Source organism: Camelus ferus, chromosome 16, assembly GCF_009834535.1.
Source record: "Camelus ferus isolate YT-003-E chromosome 16, BCGSAC_Cfer_1.0, whole genome shotgun sequence".
Lineage (NCBI taxonomy): Eukaryota > Metazoa > Chordata > Mammalia > Artiodactyla > Camelidae > Camelus > Camelus ferus.
This window is the reverse complement of record NC_045711.1, coordinates 31822962-31842522: the sequence shown is the minus strand read 5'-3', so window position 1 is coordinate 31842522 and position 19561 is coordinate 31822962. Positions and strand designations below refer to the sequence as shown.

Sequence of the window (19561 nt, the reverse complement as noted above, 5' to 3'; positions counted from 1 at the left end):
GAAATAAAACTTATGGACCACTCTGTTAGCTTAACTGGAGAACTGTTTTCCCCCAATTATTTCCTTCCATAATCCTGAACAAGTTATTCAGTCTTTAAGAAATTGGGTTTTGTGTGTGTCTGTTTGTGCGCGCGCGCTGGGACAGAACTAAATAATCTCTAATGCTTCTTCCAGCGTTGGGATTCTAGGGAAGGCAGAGCTGGGAAAGCAAAGAGCCTGGGCCCTGCAGTCTGATCAGCCGAGGCATGAGTCTAAGTCTCCCACTTACTAGCCACACAAGCATCCGTAAAATGGGATGATAATATCCAACTCAGAGGACCACTACAGGGACTAAATAAACAAGAAAGCACTCAACAGATGTAATTCTCTCTTCCCCTCCTTTGTATGTGGAATGGGACTGCAACCAATCCAAGCATATAAAACAGAAACTAAATTTTTTTAACACTTACTTTCCAAACAGAATATTTCATGGGATGTGCTGCTGAGGCACATAGTCCTGACTATTTCATTATGTACATAAAAGCAAGGTTACTGCCAGGCTGCACTCAGCCAAGACCTTGTGACACAGGGTAACTGCCTAGCTCCTCTCTGCTGTGATCGAGAGTCAGGGTGAGCAACTTTCACAATCTGTGTAAGACATGAAAATGGAGATGGCTCAGATAAGCAAAATGAACAGCACAACCCTGCACTTCCTAGGTGCTCTTTCCGCACTGCCTAGTCCTCCACAATACTTTTCAGGAAGTGTGGGCACAATATCATTAACAGGTACCTTCACTGCCACTATAAACTGTCTATGCAAGTTGGAAACACTTTTGCCAGAGAGATAAGTGAAACTTGGCCATTTTAAGAACAAATAAATAGATGCCTCCACAATGGTTATAACTAGAAAATATTGAAGAGATGGTTAAAATTAGAAACTACTGAAAAGCTTTTGGGAGCTACAAATAATCCAGCAAGGAAGACCCGATGCATCTGAAGGCTTTGACAACTTAATTACATTAGCATCCAAGTTAATGGTGACTTCTCACTCCCCAGCTGATAAATTTTCTTTTGAATAAATACAAAGATTAGTTAATTGGAGTATAAAAACACACAAACTAGTGCTGAGAAACACCTGGACCTGACCTTAATACAGCAAATATAATCAGACCTAAATGGTGTGTGTGTGTGTGCGTGTGCGTGTGTGTGTGTGTGTGACATGGAGCAGGGAGTGGTCTTTGGAGATTAGCTGCTTACATTAGGTATTTAAATAACATTATTATAGGCTGTCATCAAGTTACATTTGTTTGCCAATCTTAACTTCTCTAGGTGATTCATTCTGGGAAAGAAACAACACCCTAAAGATTGTCAGATATAATTCTAAAGGAATTAAAAGAAGAGGTTTTTTCCTTTGCTCAGGAACAACAGGAATTCTGGAAGGCCATGCTTCACCCCAACTTTGAAAGAAGCAAAAAAAAAAAAGGGGAAGAACCATTAAATAAATCTGATCAAGAATTTACGTTACCTACTTGTTTAGATGGATGAGTCAACGTAGACTAAGTCTAAAAAGGAGTTTTAAGAGTAGTCCCCTTTTGTTAGAGCTGGGAAATGAAAGAATGAGTCACTTTAACACTTGATGTCAAAACCTTGGTGAGCTCTGGCTTTCGTGTTTCTAAATCAACAAACAGCATCATATAACGTAGCTCAGGCGGTCAGCCAGGAAGTGGCGGTGACCCTAGACTCCTCTCTCTCATGAGTAAAGCCAGTGGCCAAGGCAGTGTGTCCTGTGCGGAGGGTGTTCCTTCTAACTCTCTGCCATCCTGGGAGACTTGCCCAGCCTAATGGGATATGATTCTGCTATCCTAGACAGAGACCATTGACACATGGTTTAAGTGGTCATTTAGCCTACTTTATAATAAAGCCCATGATGGAAAGTCTTAAGGACATCTGCCAGAGATGAATAAGGCAGAGGAACCATCTCCTCCAGAACGCGTATTCTAGGGTTCACTCTGCTAACACATCGTTTCCTACTCAATGTGCAGAGAAAGCAGAGGAATGGACCTGGAGCCACAGCCAGAAAGGCCACCAGGTACTTACGGTTCCTTTCATGGATGATGGCCACGTCAGTCTCTGTCCCGGGCGGCTGGGGTGGGGGTTGTTTCTGAGGATTGTGAAATCTGTCAGTGAATGTCCCCCAGTACCCTAAAGCCCTGCAGGTGGCCTTAGGGCAGCTATTCAAGTTGTGATTACTTTTCTCCCCCTGAGTATCAAACTCTGACCTAAACTGCCGTCATTCTGGTCCAAATCTGGCAGACTTTTGTCCCACACTGCTGCAGAAGAGAAAAACCTCCTTTGGAAAGCTACTTAAATTCAGGATAACCAGACTCATCTTCTTGAGTCCAGGGACCATAACTTTTCAGTGTACATACTCATAATTCAAATTCTGCCAGTGGCTCGCTCTCTGAACATAGATGTCTATTCTGCTGGAAAAAATCCATAGATACCTCTCTTTAAAAAAAAAAAAGTAGCTTTACTGAACTATATTTGTATGTATCAATTCAATGGTTTTTAATATATTTACACAGAACTGTGCAACCATCACCATAATCTATTTTAAGATGGCAATGAAACTTCTCAAAGCTCAAAGAGGACAGGGATCATGGTCTGTCTTGTTTGCTGCTCCATCCCTAGCACTGGTCAAGCACCTGACCTAGCACCTGGCACACAGGAGGAGTTCAATAGGTATTTGTGATATGAGTGCTTTTATGCCGTCCCCGAGTGCCAACTTGGACCTTCCAGATCCCTAAGTTTCCCAGATACAAGAAATAACTACCTCTTCTTTCTTCCAATGGAAACTTTCAATTCAGCTAATCTCCATATGGTAGTCAGAATGATCCCTAAGATCCTCACTCCTTGGTGTGCACATCCTGTATATGTACTGTTTCTTCCCCTTAAATGTGGGTGGGCCTGACCTAATCAGGCCAGTCATTTTGCAAAAGAGTAGAGATCAGAGACAAGAATTCAGAGATTCAGAGCTGCAGCAAATGCTCTCCTGTTGGCCTTGAAGGGGAAACGGCCACACTGTGGAGAATGCAAAGCAGGAAACAGCAGGTGGCCTCTAAGAGCTGGCCCCAAGCTGGTGGCCAGCAAGAAGGAGGACTAGTCCTGCAGCCCCAAGGAACAGAATTCTGCCAACAACCATGCGAACTTGTAAGAGTACTCTCAACCCCAGAAGAAAATGCAGCTTGATTTCAACCCTGTGAGACTGTGAGCAGAGAAGCCAGTCATATAGACTTCTGGCCTACAGAGACTGTGAGATAATGAACGGGTATTGTTTTAAGCCACTAAGTTTGCAAAAATCTGTTATACAGCAATAAATATTGAATACACTCCTCCAGGAATTAGGAGGATGGCAAGACTGATTACATTAACTCCCAGGAATGACTGGCCTCATATCTTCTCAGGCATATCACTTTGGAATTTTAAAATAAGGGAGTTTTTTTTTTTTTTTTTTTAACACAAAAGAATCTCTAGTTTATAAAATTTCAAGAGGTATAAAACTTAAGGGAAAAAACTTAAACAGTGTGAAGGAAAACATTTAGGGTCAGCTTTCCTAAAAAGTTCCTATTTTCCTCAGCTTCTTCCCATCCATTCATTCAGTAAGCATTTGCTGTGTACCAGACCCAAGGTGGCCCTATATTGGATGTGACAGCCACCAGCCACATGGGGCCCTTGAGTGCTGCAAAGTGCCTAGTGGGAATTGAAGTGCACTGCAAAATGGAAAATACACACCAGATTTCAAAGATTTAGTATGAAAGAAAAATAAGGTAATAGATCTTGTCAGTAATTTCTTATGTGGATCACACGTTGAAAAGAGTGATGGAGGTGGATGATAAATAAGTAAACAAATAAGTACGGATTAAGATAAATGCAAAAAAAAAAAAAAGATAAATGCTATGAGGGAAATAAATAAATGCAAAGATAGAGAATAGGGGGAAATTTTTTTAACACCTTTATTATGGTGTGGTTCCTGTACAGTAAACTACACATATTTCAGATGTACAATTTGATGAATTTTGATAGATGTATACACTAGGGAAAAATTATTTTATATGGAGTGGTCAGGAAAGATGTCTCTGAGGAGGTAACATTTCCACTTTAAATGTGCAAGTTTGCTACAAACTGTTAAGTTTTAACACGTGACAGCACTAGGGGCTGGGGAGCTTAAAAGGGCTGACAAAGGCAGTTGGTCAGCTGCAGGGCTATCACACTGCACAATTCCCATTGGGTTCCATGTAAATGGCGCCCCCTGGAGGTGTGCAACCCTGAGATCCTATTTATATGAATTGTTTGTAAGTCTCTGTAAGTTGGAGGGTGGATGGTATAAGAAGTCAAGCTTCCAAGATTAGTTTTTCAAACTTTAGATTTTCCAGATACAATGTGTTTTCCAGTTTTAATAGTTGTAACACACTTGGACTTCATCTGCCATGTAGCTCTACAAAAAAATCTCCACTGGGGAATACCACAAAATTCCTGATTTCAAGCATGAGATATGGAGGGCAGGCAGTTGGCAGTCTGCAATCTGAAATTCTTTTTTTCCCCTTCCAGTGAGCTGAATTTGCTAAAGATATGTAAAACCTTCCTGACTTCTTGCTAGAAATCATCTGGTTTCTATATCTGTCTCTTTCTCTGAACAGAGGCAGAAGTATTAGATAGTTTTCAGAAAAAGTTTTCAGAGTTACTTGACCATACAGACCTCAAGGCAACAAAAAGCAGGCCAGGGCCCACACAGGCCAGCTGGGCACCTGTGGCCTCACTCAGGCAGCTAAAGCAATGAACCTCAACGTACTTTCCCAGTAATTGCTGCCCCTGAAAAACACATTTACTGCCTGTCACTGTGCACAGACTTTTCTATTTAAAAAAACAAAACATCTTTGTGAACCCTCCGCCTTAAACACACACACACACACACACACACACACATACACACACACACACACACACACATACACATACACAAACACACTCTTCCCTTGTTGATACTCTGGGGCAAGGAAGAGGTATTGAAGAGGTTGAGTGTTGAAAATATATTAATTTTTTAAAACTACTTATTAAAAATAGGATTCTCCATTCACCTGAAATGAGAGACTTTCTGAAACAAAGATGCCTTGCTTTCCCCTAAATATCGGTAATTCTCACTTAATCAGATACAGGGTTTTTCAGTTGATTTTTGAGAGCCTTATGAACTTGCTCCATGCCTTTATAATGAAAAGAAAAAGTTAATTACTACCCACTTTTAACTAGGGTTTTGTTAACAACGGTATGCACTTTGTTTTTCAAGGCCCAGAATCAGTTTCGTGCGACAGGCATTCACACCCAGATCAAAGGGGAAACGCAGTGTCCTTCTTCCACAAAGTCACTTCCACTGACTGGCCAGGAAGACAGCATCTGCTCCTTGCTGTCTGTTCCATTAGTGGTGAAAGGTTTGTCCTGATCCATTAACCTGCCCCCCACTTCCCCCGTGCCCCTTACAATGGAGAAGGGAGCTTTGCGAGGTAGCAGGGCAGCAATGAGGAACGCTCTTCCCTGACTCTGAATCAGGCAAGAGAGGCTACAGAATTGCCCAGAAATCACTCATAACCCTGGCCTTGGTGCCTCCCAACTAGGCTAACAGTCAGGAAAAAGGAAAAGAAAACACCAAAAAACAATCAAAACAGTGCTCATTCTTTCCAAAATTATGTTTATGAGGAACCCTGGAGAAGGTCTATGAGATTATCCAAGGAGGTTATCACTTGGTACAGAAACTATCAATTAAAATATCAAACTAAAAATCTCTTTCCTTAAAGAATTTCTGTCACAATTGGTTTCCAGAAGCATTTCACAAAAATCCTTTGAAACAGAGCAAAAAGGAGAACTGCTGGGTATTTTGGCATCCTCATTTATGTCATTCCTGAGACAGCACCACCCCGATCCCAAATCTGTTCTCAGAAATGTGCGCAAGAAAATTCTCTGGGGACTCAGGGGAGCCTGGATAAAGTGTACTGGCTCCCTGCCAGGGCAAAGAATGACATACTATTCTGTATTAAAAAGTTGGGTGGCTTTTTTTTTTTTTTCCTTTTCTTTCTCTCTCTTTCTTCTTTTCTTGGAGGGGAGGGGATTGTTTCTATTTTTCGTTATGTATCAAATCCCTAAAGACCACAAATAAATCCCAGACATTAATGCTGATGCAGTCGGAACAGGAAGTGTTTTAACACCAAAGCAAGCAATGAAATAGAAAAAGTTCCTGCCTTAGATCATATTAGGATGTGCTTAGCTCTTGGAAGATGCTTACCTTACTGTCAGGGAGGGGTGGTCAGTCTGTGCTCCAAAGAGTCCTGAAGATGCAGTTTGTGACCAGGATGCTGGGACCAGTGGCAGCACCAAGGAGCGGCTTGGGAGGGAAGGGCCTTGGACTCTACCATAAACTCCACTGAGTCACACATCCAAAAGCCACCCCAAATAAACATACAATCTAAGGAAAACCAGTGGACTTATTATACAAAAGCAATTTCAAAGAGGGGCCCCTGGCCACCTTCCAATCAGCTGATAACCCCTAAAGGTCAGTTTCCAAGCCACCTTCCAACTGAAAACAGCTTAGCATCCTGCTTTGCACATCTGGCTTAGCAATAATATTTCCTTCCAGCAAGGAATCCCAGAGCGGGAAGAAATGGGGGAACCCCTAGCCTGTAGCAAAAGAGCTTTGCTCCAGGTTCTGGACTAGACCCTGCCCTTGGTTATGAGATGGGCCATGAACAGAACCTTCTGTAGCGCTAGTTTTCTCTTCCACAAAATGAAATGGTTCAACTATAGACCAACTCTAATAGGCCTTCCAAGTCTAAAATTCTGGAATCTACATCACCAAATGTTTCAAATGAAGACAATGATAACTGTCTCTTCATAGCCAGCTATTGGTCCCCAGGGACCTTTACTGTTTAGAACTTTCCAATGGGGTTATATTTAGTTCAGAGACAACACTGAACGCAAATGAGGAGACGAGTCCAATGAAGTGGGGTTTTTTTTTTAATTAAATTAATTTATGAGATGTTACTTCTTATAATTCTTTACTCTGAAATTAATCTCTAAAAAATAAAACACCAACACTCTGATCTATACTGTAATTCCGCTTTATTTGCTTTATCTCCTAGAGCTGTTCTTCTTTCCTGGAACCAGGGAACATTTTATGTTAAAATAAGGTGAGAGAAATAGTAGAAACCAGTACCAGTAATCAATTCAAAAGGTCTTTGATTTTTCATTTAGTTGATTGGGCTGACTTTATCTGTTTTCAATAATTTTTTTTTTCATTTTGCTGGATTAAATATCAGTAACAGGCAAAGATCAGAGTAGGGAGAAACAAATACTAACGGGTTTTACCATGGCTCGGGTTCTGGCTTGACTATTAACTAGTCAAGTTGTGTGGCCTGGCGCACATTATTTAACCTTTGGGAATCTCAGTTCACTCATCTGCAAAATGTGGACATAACACACAGTTCCCCTTATAGTCCCCTCTACCAGGAGTTAAATGGGATAAGGACAGGGAAGAAGAATGGACATATAGTGTTGCTTCTTTGGACGACTCTCCAAAACAAGGGCATCTGCCTCATTTTTAAAAGTATAGACATTGCTACTAATTAACTGTGGTGGTTAAAACAGAAACAAGTCCTGGAAAGGTTCCACATAGGCCGGATCAGGCCCAAGGCAAAGCACGAATTGTAGCAAAAGTGAGGCTTCCAAAAGTCTACCTAAGTCGAAGGTAATTGTATTCTTTGAAGACACTGAAGTTGCTTCCCACTTTTCAGTGTTAAGGTCAGGACATAGTGCAAAGGTGGATGGTGGACACTGTGGGGTTTATGACCATTCAGACTCAGGGGTCTAACCTCTGGCAAACTGGGCCTAGATTCCTCATCCATCATCTGATTTGGTTAATCTGAAACTTCCGTCTAAACTGCACCCCTGCCTCTCTAACAAAGAAGAAAACTACTTCAGAATGTGACCTTACAGACATTGAATCATGTTTTGGTCCAAATGCATTTTACATTAATTAAATTACAATTATACATTATATTACAGGTCGAGTCCTATTTCATTTGCCAATTAAGAAAGGAAAGGCCTCCACCTATACCACTCAAATGCGATTACCTCACCCCAAAGTTGTGGGTGTTTCAGTACCAAAAAAAAAAAAAAAAAAAAAGAGAAAGAGCAGTGCCTGAGGGTTCAAGAAAGCCTGAGGAGGGAACCAACCAGAAGAAAGAACTTTTGTCGGGAGTTTAGAAGACTCTAGAACTGGTTATCTTCGTATCTATCACCTGCATTTGGGGGCAGTTCATGCAGTACCAGCATTGCCTCTAGATCCCAAACTCCACTCAGTAAATAAAGTCATTAGGAGGAGGTGGAGTAGAAGCTTACATACTTTCAAGCTGAACTACTCCAGATCAGCGGTCCAGGGATGGCAAGATCTAACCTTTTCTAGAAACACCCTGTTAACCATTCATTCATTCGCCTCCCCCATTCTCCATATAGAGGTTGCTGCTTCTGCACTTGATTTCCACAGTCTGCCTACCCACACGGCATCCATCCTTCAAAGACCTTGCTCAAACGCTCTCTCCTCTAAAGCTAACGAACTGCTCGGTTTATCTTTCGGGTCGGGGCTGATCTCTCTCTCTTTGGCAGCCAGTGTCCCTGGGATACGTGTTGTAAACTTAGACCTGCTTTGATCCTGCCTTGGATTGTATCTGTGTCTTGCCTTAACACTTGCTCCAGATGACAAATGAAGGCAGGCTCCTTGGAAGCATAACCACGTTCTTAGTTAAATACCTTTTTCTCTCCCAAAGCACCTCGCCCCTTCCACATAGTGGCTCAGTAACACATCTGGCAGATTAAGTGCACTGTATTTAAATATAAATACGGTTTGGGTCGCCGGTGTCATGTGTGTTGCCACACCAAACCACACTAGTAGGTTTCAAACTGCCTCGACTGGCTTCAGGCTCCCTCGCTGTCCCTGGACAGGCGCTAAGCAACTGTGAAATCACCAAAAAGACAGGGAGGCATAGGGGGAATAAAGGGAACCCGGGGCCTTAATAATCCTTACTGAGTCATCATTTCCTGAATGATGGAGCTTGCTGCTGGCTGGGGGGAGGGGGGTTGGATCGGGAGAAAGGAACCTGAGAAGCGCGCGGAGGATGAGCCTAGGACAAGCCCCCGCCCCTCGCCCCTCGCCCCTCTGAAGCTCTCCTTGCAGCGGTGGGACCCCAGAGCAGAGGTCGGGCCCGCACCCTCGTGCTGGAGCGCCCCCCTGTGGCCATGCCGCAGCCCTCGCCGCTCTCGGCTCGCCCGCAAACCTCTCTCCTAGCGGCGGAAGAAACAAGACACGCACAAAGTTTCCCAGCCAGGCGGTTAGCGAAAGGTCGAAGCCAGGTCCCGGAGCCTCGATGTGCGGGGGTGGCGGGAGCGGCGCCCAGGCTGGTGGCTATGGCAAAGGGTCTGGGCCCAAACGGACCACCCTCAAGGGCTCCGGGGTGCTCCCAGCGGGGCCCAGGGCCTCCAGATTCCGATGGCAAAGGGCTTCTCCGGCACCCCAACCTTCTAGCGAAGGGCGGGAGGGGAGCCTGGGCCCACACCAGGACGGGATGCCCCCTCTATCAGGACGCACCTGGGGCTCTTAGGTTTGCTTTATTCATTTTCTCATTGGAGGGAGGGGGCCACCCCCTCCTTTTGGCGCATTCTGATTCCCAGCAACCCCAAGGAGCCCACCTAGAGTCCACCGCCCAGCTCATCGCCGCCCTCCCTGCTGGTGTGACAAGTGGAAACAGCAACTCCCCTTCCTCCTCCCCCTCCAGCCTCCCGGTTTGGGAGGTAATGTTTCACAAGGGTTTCCCCGCCGTCCGCAGTGGACCTGCCAACCGGGAGGCAGCGGCGGGGGACGCAGCGACCCGGGGCAGGGGGCCGGGAGCCGGCGAGGCCGGGCCCGGCGCCGCGCCTACCTCGTCCACGGTGAGCGGCATACAGATCCGGTACTCCTTTAGCAGCATGGTCCTGCCGGCCGCGGACCCCCGGGGCGGGAAGCGGCGGGGGTTGGGGGGTGGTTCGCCCCCAGACCAACAAGGCTGCCGCCCAGACGCAGGGCAGGGCGCCTGGAGTTCCGCGCTCAGAGCCGGCCAGCGAAGCAACCCCGGCGGTGCGCTCAGCTCCTGGCTTCCTCCTTTCCGCCCGAAAGCATGTCAAGGTTTGGGTCCGAGTGTTCTCGGCTCCCCCGCCTCCTTCCTCGCGGAGGTCGATCCGCCTGGATCGCGGTGTTGCAAAGTCAGGCAGGGAGGGAAGGAGACCCGCTGGAAACCGCTTTGATCGGCAGCCCAGGGCAGTAGGAGCGGGCGCCAGATCAGGATATGCCCGGAGGCGGGCGAGGGAGGGAAAAAAGAGAGATTTCCAAAAATTAAAACGAATGCACCGAAGTCACCCGCTCGATCCGCCTCCGAAACCAGATCTGAACCTGGCGGACCTCCCCTCTTCTCCGGCCGCGGCCGGTCTGCCCAAGGCTAGTGTCACCAGGAACACATTGCAGCCGGAGCGAGAGATGCTGACTTTCCAGACAAAGGCTCGATGGGCTCCGCTCCCCGGGCGGTAAACAAGATTTCCAGCTCTTTTTAAGGCCGGTCCGCGAGGTGCTCCGGGGCTCCCTGGGAGAGAAAAGGGAAGCCGCCGCCGCTGCGGCCGTTCAGCTCGGCGTGGCTGGGGCCCGGGGTTCCTCCAACCTCTGCTCGAGGCTGCGAGGGGCGGGCGGGAGGAAGCTGGCGCCTTCCGCGCGCTCCCCTCCCCCGAGTCCCTGGGCTCCCCGAGCGCCGTGCGTGCCCGCGAGTTTGCAGCCACCTCGCCGGGGCCGGAGAGTCGGCGCCGAGCTGCAGTGTGCCTCGGGCCGGGGAGGTGGGTGCGGGAGGAGCAACCGCGAGCGAGGCTGACATCAGCAGCGGCCGCGGCGGGGAGGGTAGCCCCATCCGGCCAATGGGGAAAAGGCAAAGAATGTGGAGGATTTAAACAAAACAGCATGTCTCTCCCAGGTTGCTGCCAGACGGCAGGGCTGTCCCGGAGTGCCGAGCCCGGCCGGCGCTAGGAGGATTGGAAAATGGGGCTCCCCTCGGCTCCTTTACCCTTTGAATCTGTTCTCAACTGTACCCCAGTTGCTGCAGTGCTCTGTCCAGCCACTCTGGGTAGCTTCTGGAACCAAGGTATAGAAGTGTTCCTTGACCTTTAGGAAAGGTTTTTACAAATGCTTACCACGAGCGTTTTCACTGGTCCAGCAAGCAAGCCCAGCGCTGGAGAGGCGATGAGATTTGGGAGCAGGTGAACAAATCCTTGCTTGGTTTCCTAATTGGTTGCAGAGCAGGAATTCAGAAACTGGAAAGTGCAACAATGTGAATAAAAACGAAGTCCGAACAGAAAGACACAATAGAGCGGGGGGAGGGTCTAGCTCAAATGGTAGAGTACATGCTTAGCATGCTGGAGGTCCTAGGTTCAATCCCCAGCACCTTCTTTAGAAGTAAATAAACCTAATTACGCCCCTCTCCCAAGAAAACTAAAAAAAAACCAAACAAACAAACAAAAAAAAACCCTACATAAATTCAAAAAAAGAAAAGAAAAAAAAAGAAAGAAAGACACAACCAGAGGGAACATGAACTGGACATAGCCTTTTACTTCTGCTGGCCCTACTTTCAGTCTGACTTCAGACTTCGCCAGGCAGCAAGAAGTTTTCCTGTCAGCACTCCTAAGTTCAAAAAGTCACAGTGAAATGTCAATGAAAATGCCTGGAGTGTTGGTATTTCATCCATATTAAACAGCTCCCTCATTTTAACCACAAGAGGCACATTCTTCAGTTACTCAGGAAGCTGCATGTAACTGCTGAAGTCTGTTTTTCATTTGTCTGGTATTTTTAAGCTTGTTTTTCTGAAAAGTTGCTGGATGAAAAATGCATCCGTTGCCTCTTTGCAGAAGAACCTGCAAGCATCATCTTTTCTCAGAAAAAATATTCGTGCTCTAAAATCCTGCCACTACTCACAGAACTCTGGATGGTGCTACAGGTGGCCTCAACATTACAGTATTTTAAATTATGAGTAATAAGTAATTAACCAATATAACTATGGTGGGCTGTGGCTAAAATCATCCAGATGGCTGGAGAGCATTTATAACTGTGTGAACATGATACAAAGGCTGATAGAAAAATGACACCCTCCACCCAGCTTATATTCTAGTGAAAACTGTTTTCTAGAGAAATGCTTCCCAGAGTTGGCTCAGAAACATTCACAGCAACTAATTAAAGCTAAACCAAATTCCTCGAGGTGGAAAATCTAAATCTGACACTGTACTGCTGAATAATAACACATGAAAGCCTGTGATACTCAGAGAAAGCGCAAGCTGTTTTTCCTTTTTCTGCTTCCTACTTGAAAACAAGTGTAGTGGCTTCACTGCTGGCACTCAAAGCTCTTCCCGGAGGCAGCTAGGGAATGTCCTGGCTAGCCACACATGCACATGCACACAGGACATCAGGATATGTGGACATATTCCTGGCTTCCTAGATGTTTCCTGACATTGATTCTGTAACTAAGTATTTTACTGATGAATATTATGGTTGAGGAACTACTCTGAATTTCACAAACTACAAATTATCACATATATGTTTCTGCCCTTTCTCCTCTGATAAGCTGACTTCACTGAACTCTTTCTTTCCACTCAGTCCGCATGCCTGGTCACATTAATTTTGTTTAAGCACAGCTGTAATCCTGCCATCTTCTCTGTGGCCTACTGAGCAAGTTAAAATTCCTCGGCAGGAGGACCAAGGTTCTGAATCTACCTTTTCCCTGTAGCCCCGCCACCCTTCCCCAGGCCTACTCCAGCCAAATGAGAAAAATCTGTTGGCCAGAGACGGCCTGAACTTACAGCTTCCACTTACCTTGACCCTTCTGCTCCTGCCTCTGCCCCTGTCTTCACAGGGAGTCCTCCCTCACTCCATCCTCTCCCTGCTCCGACCCCCCCCCCCACCTACACACACACACACACACCATTATTCAGCAGGGCACTGACAGTCTGTGTTTTGGAAAGTGATTCTGATGGCAGTGTGTTGGATAGGTTAGAATAGAAGGATCCCAGAGGCTGGAGGTTATTACTCTAATCCTAAAGGAGACACGTGGAGAGGGTCTGAATTAGACAAGAGAATGAAGAAAAGACAATGGATTTAAACGATTCGGAAAAAATAAATAAATAAAAGATGTGGACTTGGGAACCGACTGGTTTTCCCTACAACAGCGCTTGGGGGAGGGGAGGGCAAAGGGGGAGCCTATTCGTTCATCACTCATTCACACAAAGGGAGTAGGGCGCCATCTACTGGTCAGACACGTTGCTTTACAATGTTCTAAGTCACCTCGTCAGCAAGTCTGTCGAGAACTGAATCTTTGTTTCTTTTCAACCAGAGGAGTCATCCACTTCCAAAGAGCCTTGAAGGTGTTGCTATCATCACCATGGATGCTACACTCTACAGTTACCGATCATCACATATTAAAAAGTGCGGGTAGGGCACAAAGAGCAAAAAGAGAAACGAAGAATAAAGTTCCAAGTGAGGAATGACACGACCAAAAGGAAAAGAATATTAGCCGACACATGTCTATGACAGCATATATTCTCACATGGGTGACACCCTATGAAGGCAGGGGTTCTCAGAACGAGAGATGGGGCGGTGCACATCTACATCAATCATCTGAGGAGCCTTTCAACCCACTATCCTCACCGGAATAAGGATGATGCGCCCCTCCCTCACACTGAAACCTCTTCTCAGTTTGTGAGAAAAAACTGTAAGGTTCTGACCTACCTCTAAATAGAATTTGAAAGAGAAATGTGTCAAGGCTCATTGAGAGTCTTATTCCCCACACAGAGCCATTCTAGACAACTCTTTACCTTTCTAGACAACCCAGAACACTGATCTGGACTATTCATTTTGGCTCTTGTTTGTATGCCAGGGTAGCCTCTATATATAAAATGTCATATACTGTACTGTAAGTGTTTCACCTCTCCTCTAATTCCCCAACACAATGGTAAGCTTCCTGAGGAGACAGACCATGTCCTACTGTGTCATCTGGAAAATATAGCCTGGTGTGAGAGGTATTGTAGATACCTGATAAAGGCCTATTAGATGTCTGCATATTTGAGTTCAGGGTTCTTAAACCTTGGTACCATTGACATTTGGTGACAGATAATTCTTTGTTTGGGGGGGGGGGTCACTGTAGGATTCAGCAGCATCCCTGGTCTTTACACACTGACTATCTGTAGCAACCCTCCCCACCCACACACATTGCCAAATATGGGGCTGGGTATGTAAGGGGGAACTCCTGCAGTGGAGAACTACTACATTAGTGTGACATTCATTAATGTTATCTAAATGTTTAGCTGCTTGAAAGAAACTTTTGAAGAGACTGACTTTCAATTTGTTAAAATTAGGGCTAAGGAGGCAAGGAATAAAAGAAAACTGTTACATCACTGTGATATACAGTGTCCACATCTCATTCCCATGCTATGCTTTCTATTAGCAAAGCCCTTGATAAAGGGCTTAACTCTAACATCGATCACTTGATTAAGGCAATGTCTGCCAAGTATTTCCACTGTGAAGTGTCTATCTTTCTCTTTGCATACTCTGTTCTTTGGAAGCCAGTCATTAGGCACAGCCCACACCCAAGGGAGCAGAAGTGAGCCCCACCTCCTGGGGGAGAGTGTCTACATTTACAGTGTGGTATTCTGCAAGATTTGTCCCTTGTCCCTCATTTGTGTATTCATTCAATTACTTACTCATATCAGTGGGGACTCATGCATATTTCCTCTGTACTTTGAGTTATAATTCATTAGTACATTATTTTTGTTGCTTAGATTGTTCTAGCTTTGGTCATTGGTGGCTCTTCCAGGCTGGTTCCTGGGTCCTTTTGACATGCCCACCCTATTTTTAAGGGTGATTTTAGAAAATCAAATGTTATCCTTTGCAGTTAATTTTTTTTTCAAATGTTATTTAATTCCAGCAAAGTCTATGTCTAGGTATGCCTCTTTGTGTGTGTATTTGTGTTTAACACCTGTATGTCTGACCTTGTTAGATACTAAGCAAATGTTAAATTCATTCTTCATAAAACTACACAAAGCAAGTCCCAAGGCAATTCTTATGTGTAGACCCATTTATCAGGCCTCTGTTAAATACAGAGAATGCCTTTGATGTGTAATTGCTTATAGCTGTACAGTAAATGCTCATAAAATAAAAATTAATTGACAATGATGTAGCATATATTGCCTCACGTAGGAAAAAAACCTGTATGTTCCATGGCCAAATGTACGGTTTTGTCTTTTTTTTTTTTTTTTAATACATGAGCTAGTAATAAATGTTGTCAAAGTTTCACTTTTTATTGCATTGTCTATTTTTACAGAAATTGGCAAAAGGTCAGAATATTTTGAGATGAATTATGAGAGAATGTAACCTATACTGACTGGAGAGAAATTTTAGTGATGAAAAAAGACGTTGTCCTTGATCCTGAGTGCCTGCCCTTAAAGAGGAGGCAACTGTGCAACCATAACTTATAGCAGCTCTTTAATGCCAAAGATTATTTGACCTAATATCATCAAATGATGTCAACACAAATCCAGAAATAGTATTTCTTAGCTATGTAGTGCCACAGAGACGTCATGGAATTTGACTTTTTGTGGAACATTTAAATGTTTCCAGAGAGAAGAGAGGATTATGTTTGCAATTAACAGTATGTAACCATTCATATGAAAACCCCAGTTTAGAAGTTGCTTAGATGACTATAGTTAGGCTTAATAGTGGCCCCCAAAGATATCAGGTCCCAAGCCTTGGAACCTGAAAATGTTACCTTATTGGGAAAAGGGTCTTTGCAGATGTGATTAAGTTAAGGACTTTAAGATGAGACTATCCTGGATTATCTGGTGGCCCTAAATATAATCATAAGTATCTGTGTAAGAGAAAGGCAGGGAAACATCTGACACATGCACACAGAAGAGGGGAAGGCAATGTGACCATGAGAGCAGAGACTGGAGTGACGAAGCCACTAGCCAAGGGATGTCCACAGCCACCAGAAGCTGGAAGAGGCAAGGAACAGACTGTCCCCTAGAGCCTCCAGAGAGAACATGGCCCTGCCATACCTTCACTTCAGCCCACTGACACTGATTGCAGACTTCCAGACTCTAGATTGCGAGGGACTCAATCGTTGTTGTTTTCAGCCACTAAATTCATGGCTATTTGTTACAGCCGCAAGAGTAAATGAATATAATGATTCAGGTAGGACTTTATTCACCTGATGTAACTGCACCTGACGTGAAGTAATTCCAACACAAGACTAACAGATTTACTCAAAAGATAAAATACAGTATATTTTTCTTTACAAAATGATTCACAACAGATTTGGAAAAATCAAGTTCTCCCATTGCCTTTAAAACAGGCAATTTATAAAAACAAATACTTCACAAACAAATATTTTACACACATTTCAGGAAGATTTCTGTAACGTAAGCCCTGTGACTTTCAATATTTAATGCTCCCTAACTTCAAATCTCTAGCCCAAATGACTCCCTTCAATTTGACACAGGTACATCTACTTGTCATCTCAACATTGTCACTTCCGATATCCAATAGGCACTTCGAACTTAACATATCCAAAACCGGCCCCCAACCTCTTCCCTCTGATTTGTGCATCCCAAATTGGTTCCATCTTGGTAAACAGCAACTCCAACTTTAAAGAGATTCAAGCCAAAATTCTTGCAGGCATGTCTGACCCTTCTCCCCTCAAAACCAACAAGTCCTATCTGAGCTCTATTTTCAGATTATATCCAGGATCTAGCCACTTCTTACCACTTCTACTGCCTCCACCCTCATCCAAGACCCCATCATTTTCCCCCTGATTATTGCAATAACGTTTTAACTAGCCCCTCAGCTTCTGCCCAACCTTGTCACCACACAGCAAGCAGCCAGAGTGATTCTTTTACTATGTAAACCAGCTTATGCCACTCCTTTGCCCCAAGCCCCATTGGCTCCCTATCTCACTCAGATTAAAAATCAAGTCCTTCTAATGGCCAAACTGCCTAAACCTCAGCTCTTGTAACTCTCACCCTTACTCATTCTGGTCTTCAAACAAACCAGGCATGATTCTGATTGCTCTCAGCTCAGGGTTCTTGCTCCTGTCTCTGCCTGGAATCTTCATCTTCCAGCTACTTGCAAGACCCTCTTTCTTATTTCAGGTCTTGGCTCACTTGCCTTCCTTGACCACCTCCCAAACACCAAACCCCTGGTACATATTTACATGTTGATTTTGTCTTCCTGCCATTAGAACGTTCAATTCACAAAGGCAGGAAATTTGGGTCAGATAATGTGCACAGCCAAGAAGCTGAAAGTGCCAGAAATGCCAAATGTGAAAAAAATATATGCCAAATATAGTAATTAATATATGGTACATTATTTTCTATAATTAGTATTGTAATATACATTATCACGATTTTTTCCAAATAAAATTTTTCTGATCAGTATTTCTCTCTACCTTTTAGATGCCTTATTTTTCCACTGCCAATTTTTCTCTTCTGAAATCAAATTCTTTCTTATGAAGCCACAAATTTAATCTCAGACTCAAATAATAGATTTATAAAAAGTCTGTCTATAATACAATACTTTCACCTATTTTCTCTGGCCAGTGCTCAGACTTTAACCGATTTCCTTCTTTATTTGCTTCACTTTAATTTTTTGTTTCCTTTGAAAGCTTTTCCTTAGATTTCAATTTGCTTTCATTTCCTTACCTCCAAGTCTAGCAAGCAAGGGCTTCAGTTTGGGGTGGAGTCAACTAGACTTTTCTCCACCTATTTGCCTCTTAGACCCCCTCACACTCTTATTTTTCTGAGTCTGGAAACTATAAATCTGTTTACTCCATTACATCTTTGTTACTTTTTGTCTTTTCAAACTCTTCACACAAAGTGTAGATCTCCAAATTCTTTTGTCTACTATAGTCAGACCAACTGCGTACCAAACACAGAGCCAGAAAACATCTTACCCTAGTGCATCTCAACAATACTGGCTCTTAGTGTGTGGTTTAGAAATTTGTAAGGAATTTTGGATTGTCGCAATCACTGAGGAGGAGGAAGATATCATCATGTAACAGGGACCCTAGACAACAGCAATACAACAAACCTACACAATAAAACACTGTCCCAGGGGAAGGGTGTAGCTCAATGGTACAGCGCCTGCTTAGCACACATGACATCCTGCATTCAACCTCTAGTACTTCCATTAATAAATAAACAAATAAATCTAATTACCTCCTCCCCCAAAATAAAAAATAAATTTAAAAAAATTTTAATAAAAGTAAAATTACTCAAAAAAAAAAATATATATATATATATATATATTTCATCCTACATTCCATCAGCTTTTTCAGCGTCCTGCCAGATAACTCCTTATGTGTCTGAGGCCTAAACTCTAACTCCATTTTGCATATGCCAAGCTATTTTTTTTTAAGTTTTAACATGCACTAAAATTTCTAAGAATCCCTCTGTATGAAAAACAATGGAAGATTACACTTCGATAAAGTCAGAACTTTACCAAAAAGTTGTATACCATGTTGGAAAAATCATGTCACCCTTATGCTTGGGGAACCAACAGAACACACCTGTGGCAGCTGTAACTTTTGCGTTTAGTTATTGTATATGCATACAAGCAAATGACTACTTCTTTACATTTCTGCTGTAGACGTGTTTTAGCCTTTATATTTTGAAATATATCATTATTTTGCTATTTTGCAATGTTTCTCCTTTACAGCTAGGGTGTTTTCTCGTTTTGTTTTTTTTTTAAATTATGTGTGCAGATGGGTTGTATTATCTGTGCTTTTCATTACGCAACAGTTAAAAACAAACAAACAAAAAGGTCTATTCAGCATATATAAAGGGAGGTTGGTGCTGATTAAACTGAGAACTACTAACATCACAGGTAAGCCACTCCACAATTTCCCATTTGCTTTCCAGGATACTGTTGACACATGGACCACAACACATACATCCTCATTTCCACTTTCAAGGATCTTAAGCTTCTTCTTCTTCTTTTTTTTTAAATATAGGGACCCAGAGGGTGTGGATGATAATTTAAAAAAAAAAAAAAAACCAACAACTTTTATGGTCCTTAAGAATTGAAAACAGTCTGATATGCGTGATCTCGTTTGACGCTGGCTCAAGAGTCCTATAGGGAAAGTAAATAAAAATCTTTCTAAAGATTCTTACCAACATAATATTTACCTATTATACTACTGAACCACTGCCGTGTCTTCTCTTATGAGCTTTAAGAGATCCCACAGATTAAGCCACCAAGAGTCTCAAACAGACGAACCTGAGAACCCTTTTCCTCAGGGTTTACTTCAGACTGCTCACGTAGACCTGAGAAAACCGAGATGCAAGAAAAGTTAAGCGACTTGCCCACGGTTCTGAGAAATCATACTATTTCAAAGCAGAGGTGTAATAATACATATGACAGCCTCTTCTTTTA

General features: G+C 43.6%; 2 protein-coding genes across 5 annotated transcripts in view; one reads left to right on the top strand and one right to left on the bottom strand.

The window, feature by feature from the left end:
* The window catches only part of PITPNC1 (phosphatidylinositol transfer protein cytoplasmic 1), a 217164-nt gene extending 205290 nt beyond the window's left edge, over positions 1-11874 (bottom strand). Inside the window, exon 1 of one of the 3 annotated variants that reach the window (XM_032457045.1) lies at positions 11284-11874. Coding sequence is in view for 2 of the 3 variants with exons in the window: in XM_032457046.1 (XP_032312937.1) it covers positions 9996-10043 (48 nt within the window). In the remaining variant the exon portion in view is untranslated. Of the gene's footprint in view, positions 1-9995; positions 10937-11283 lie in introns of those variants that run through there. The other 2 variants (XM_032457046.1, XM_032457044.1) reach the window with 2 other exon arrangements.
* On the top strand, positions 8835-15434 carry LOC116656759. Of its 2 annotated transcripts, XM_032457048.1 has the most exons (3): positions 8835-10005; positions 11067-11234; positions 13470-15434. In XM_032457048.1, exons 1-3 carry the CDS (start codon positions 9316-9318, stop codon positions 13569-13571), a joined length of 960 nt encoding a protein of 319 aa, XP_032312939.1. In that variant the 5' UTR covers positions 8835-9315; the 3' UTR covers positions 13572-15434. The 2 variants fall into 2 exon arrangements, with proteins under 2 accessions (XP_032312939.1, XP_032312940.1); XM_032457049.1 differs by lacking the exon at positions 11067-11234.
* The last annotated feature ends 4127 nt before the right edge of the window (positions 15435-19561 follow it).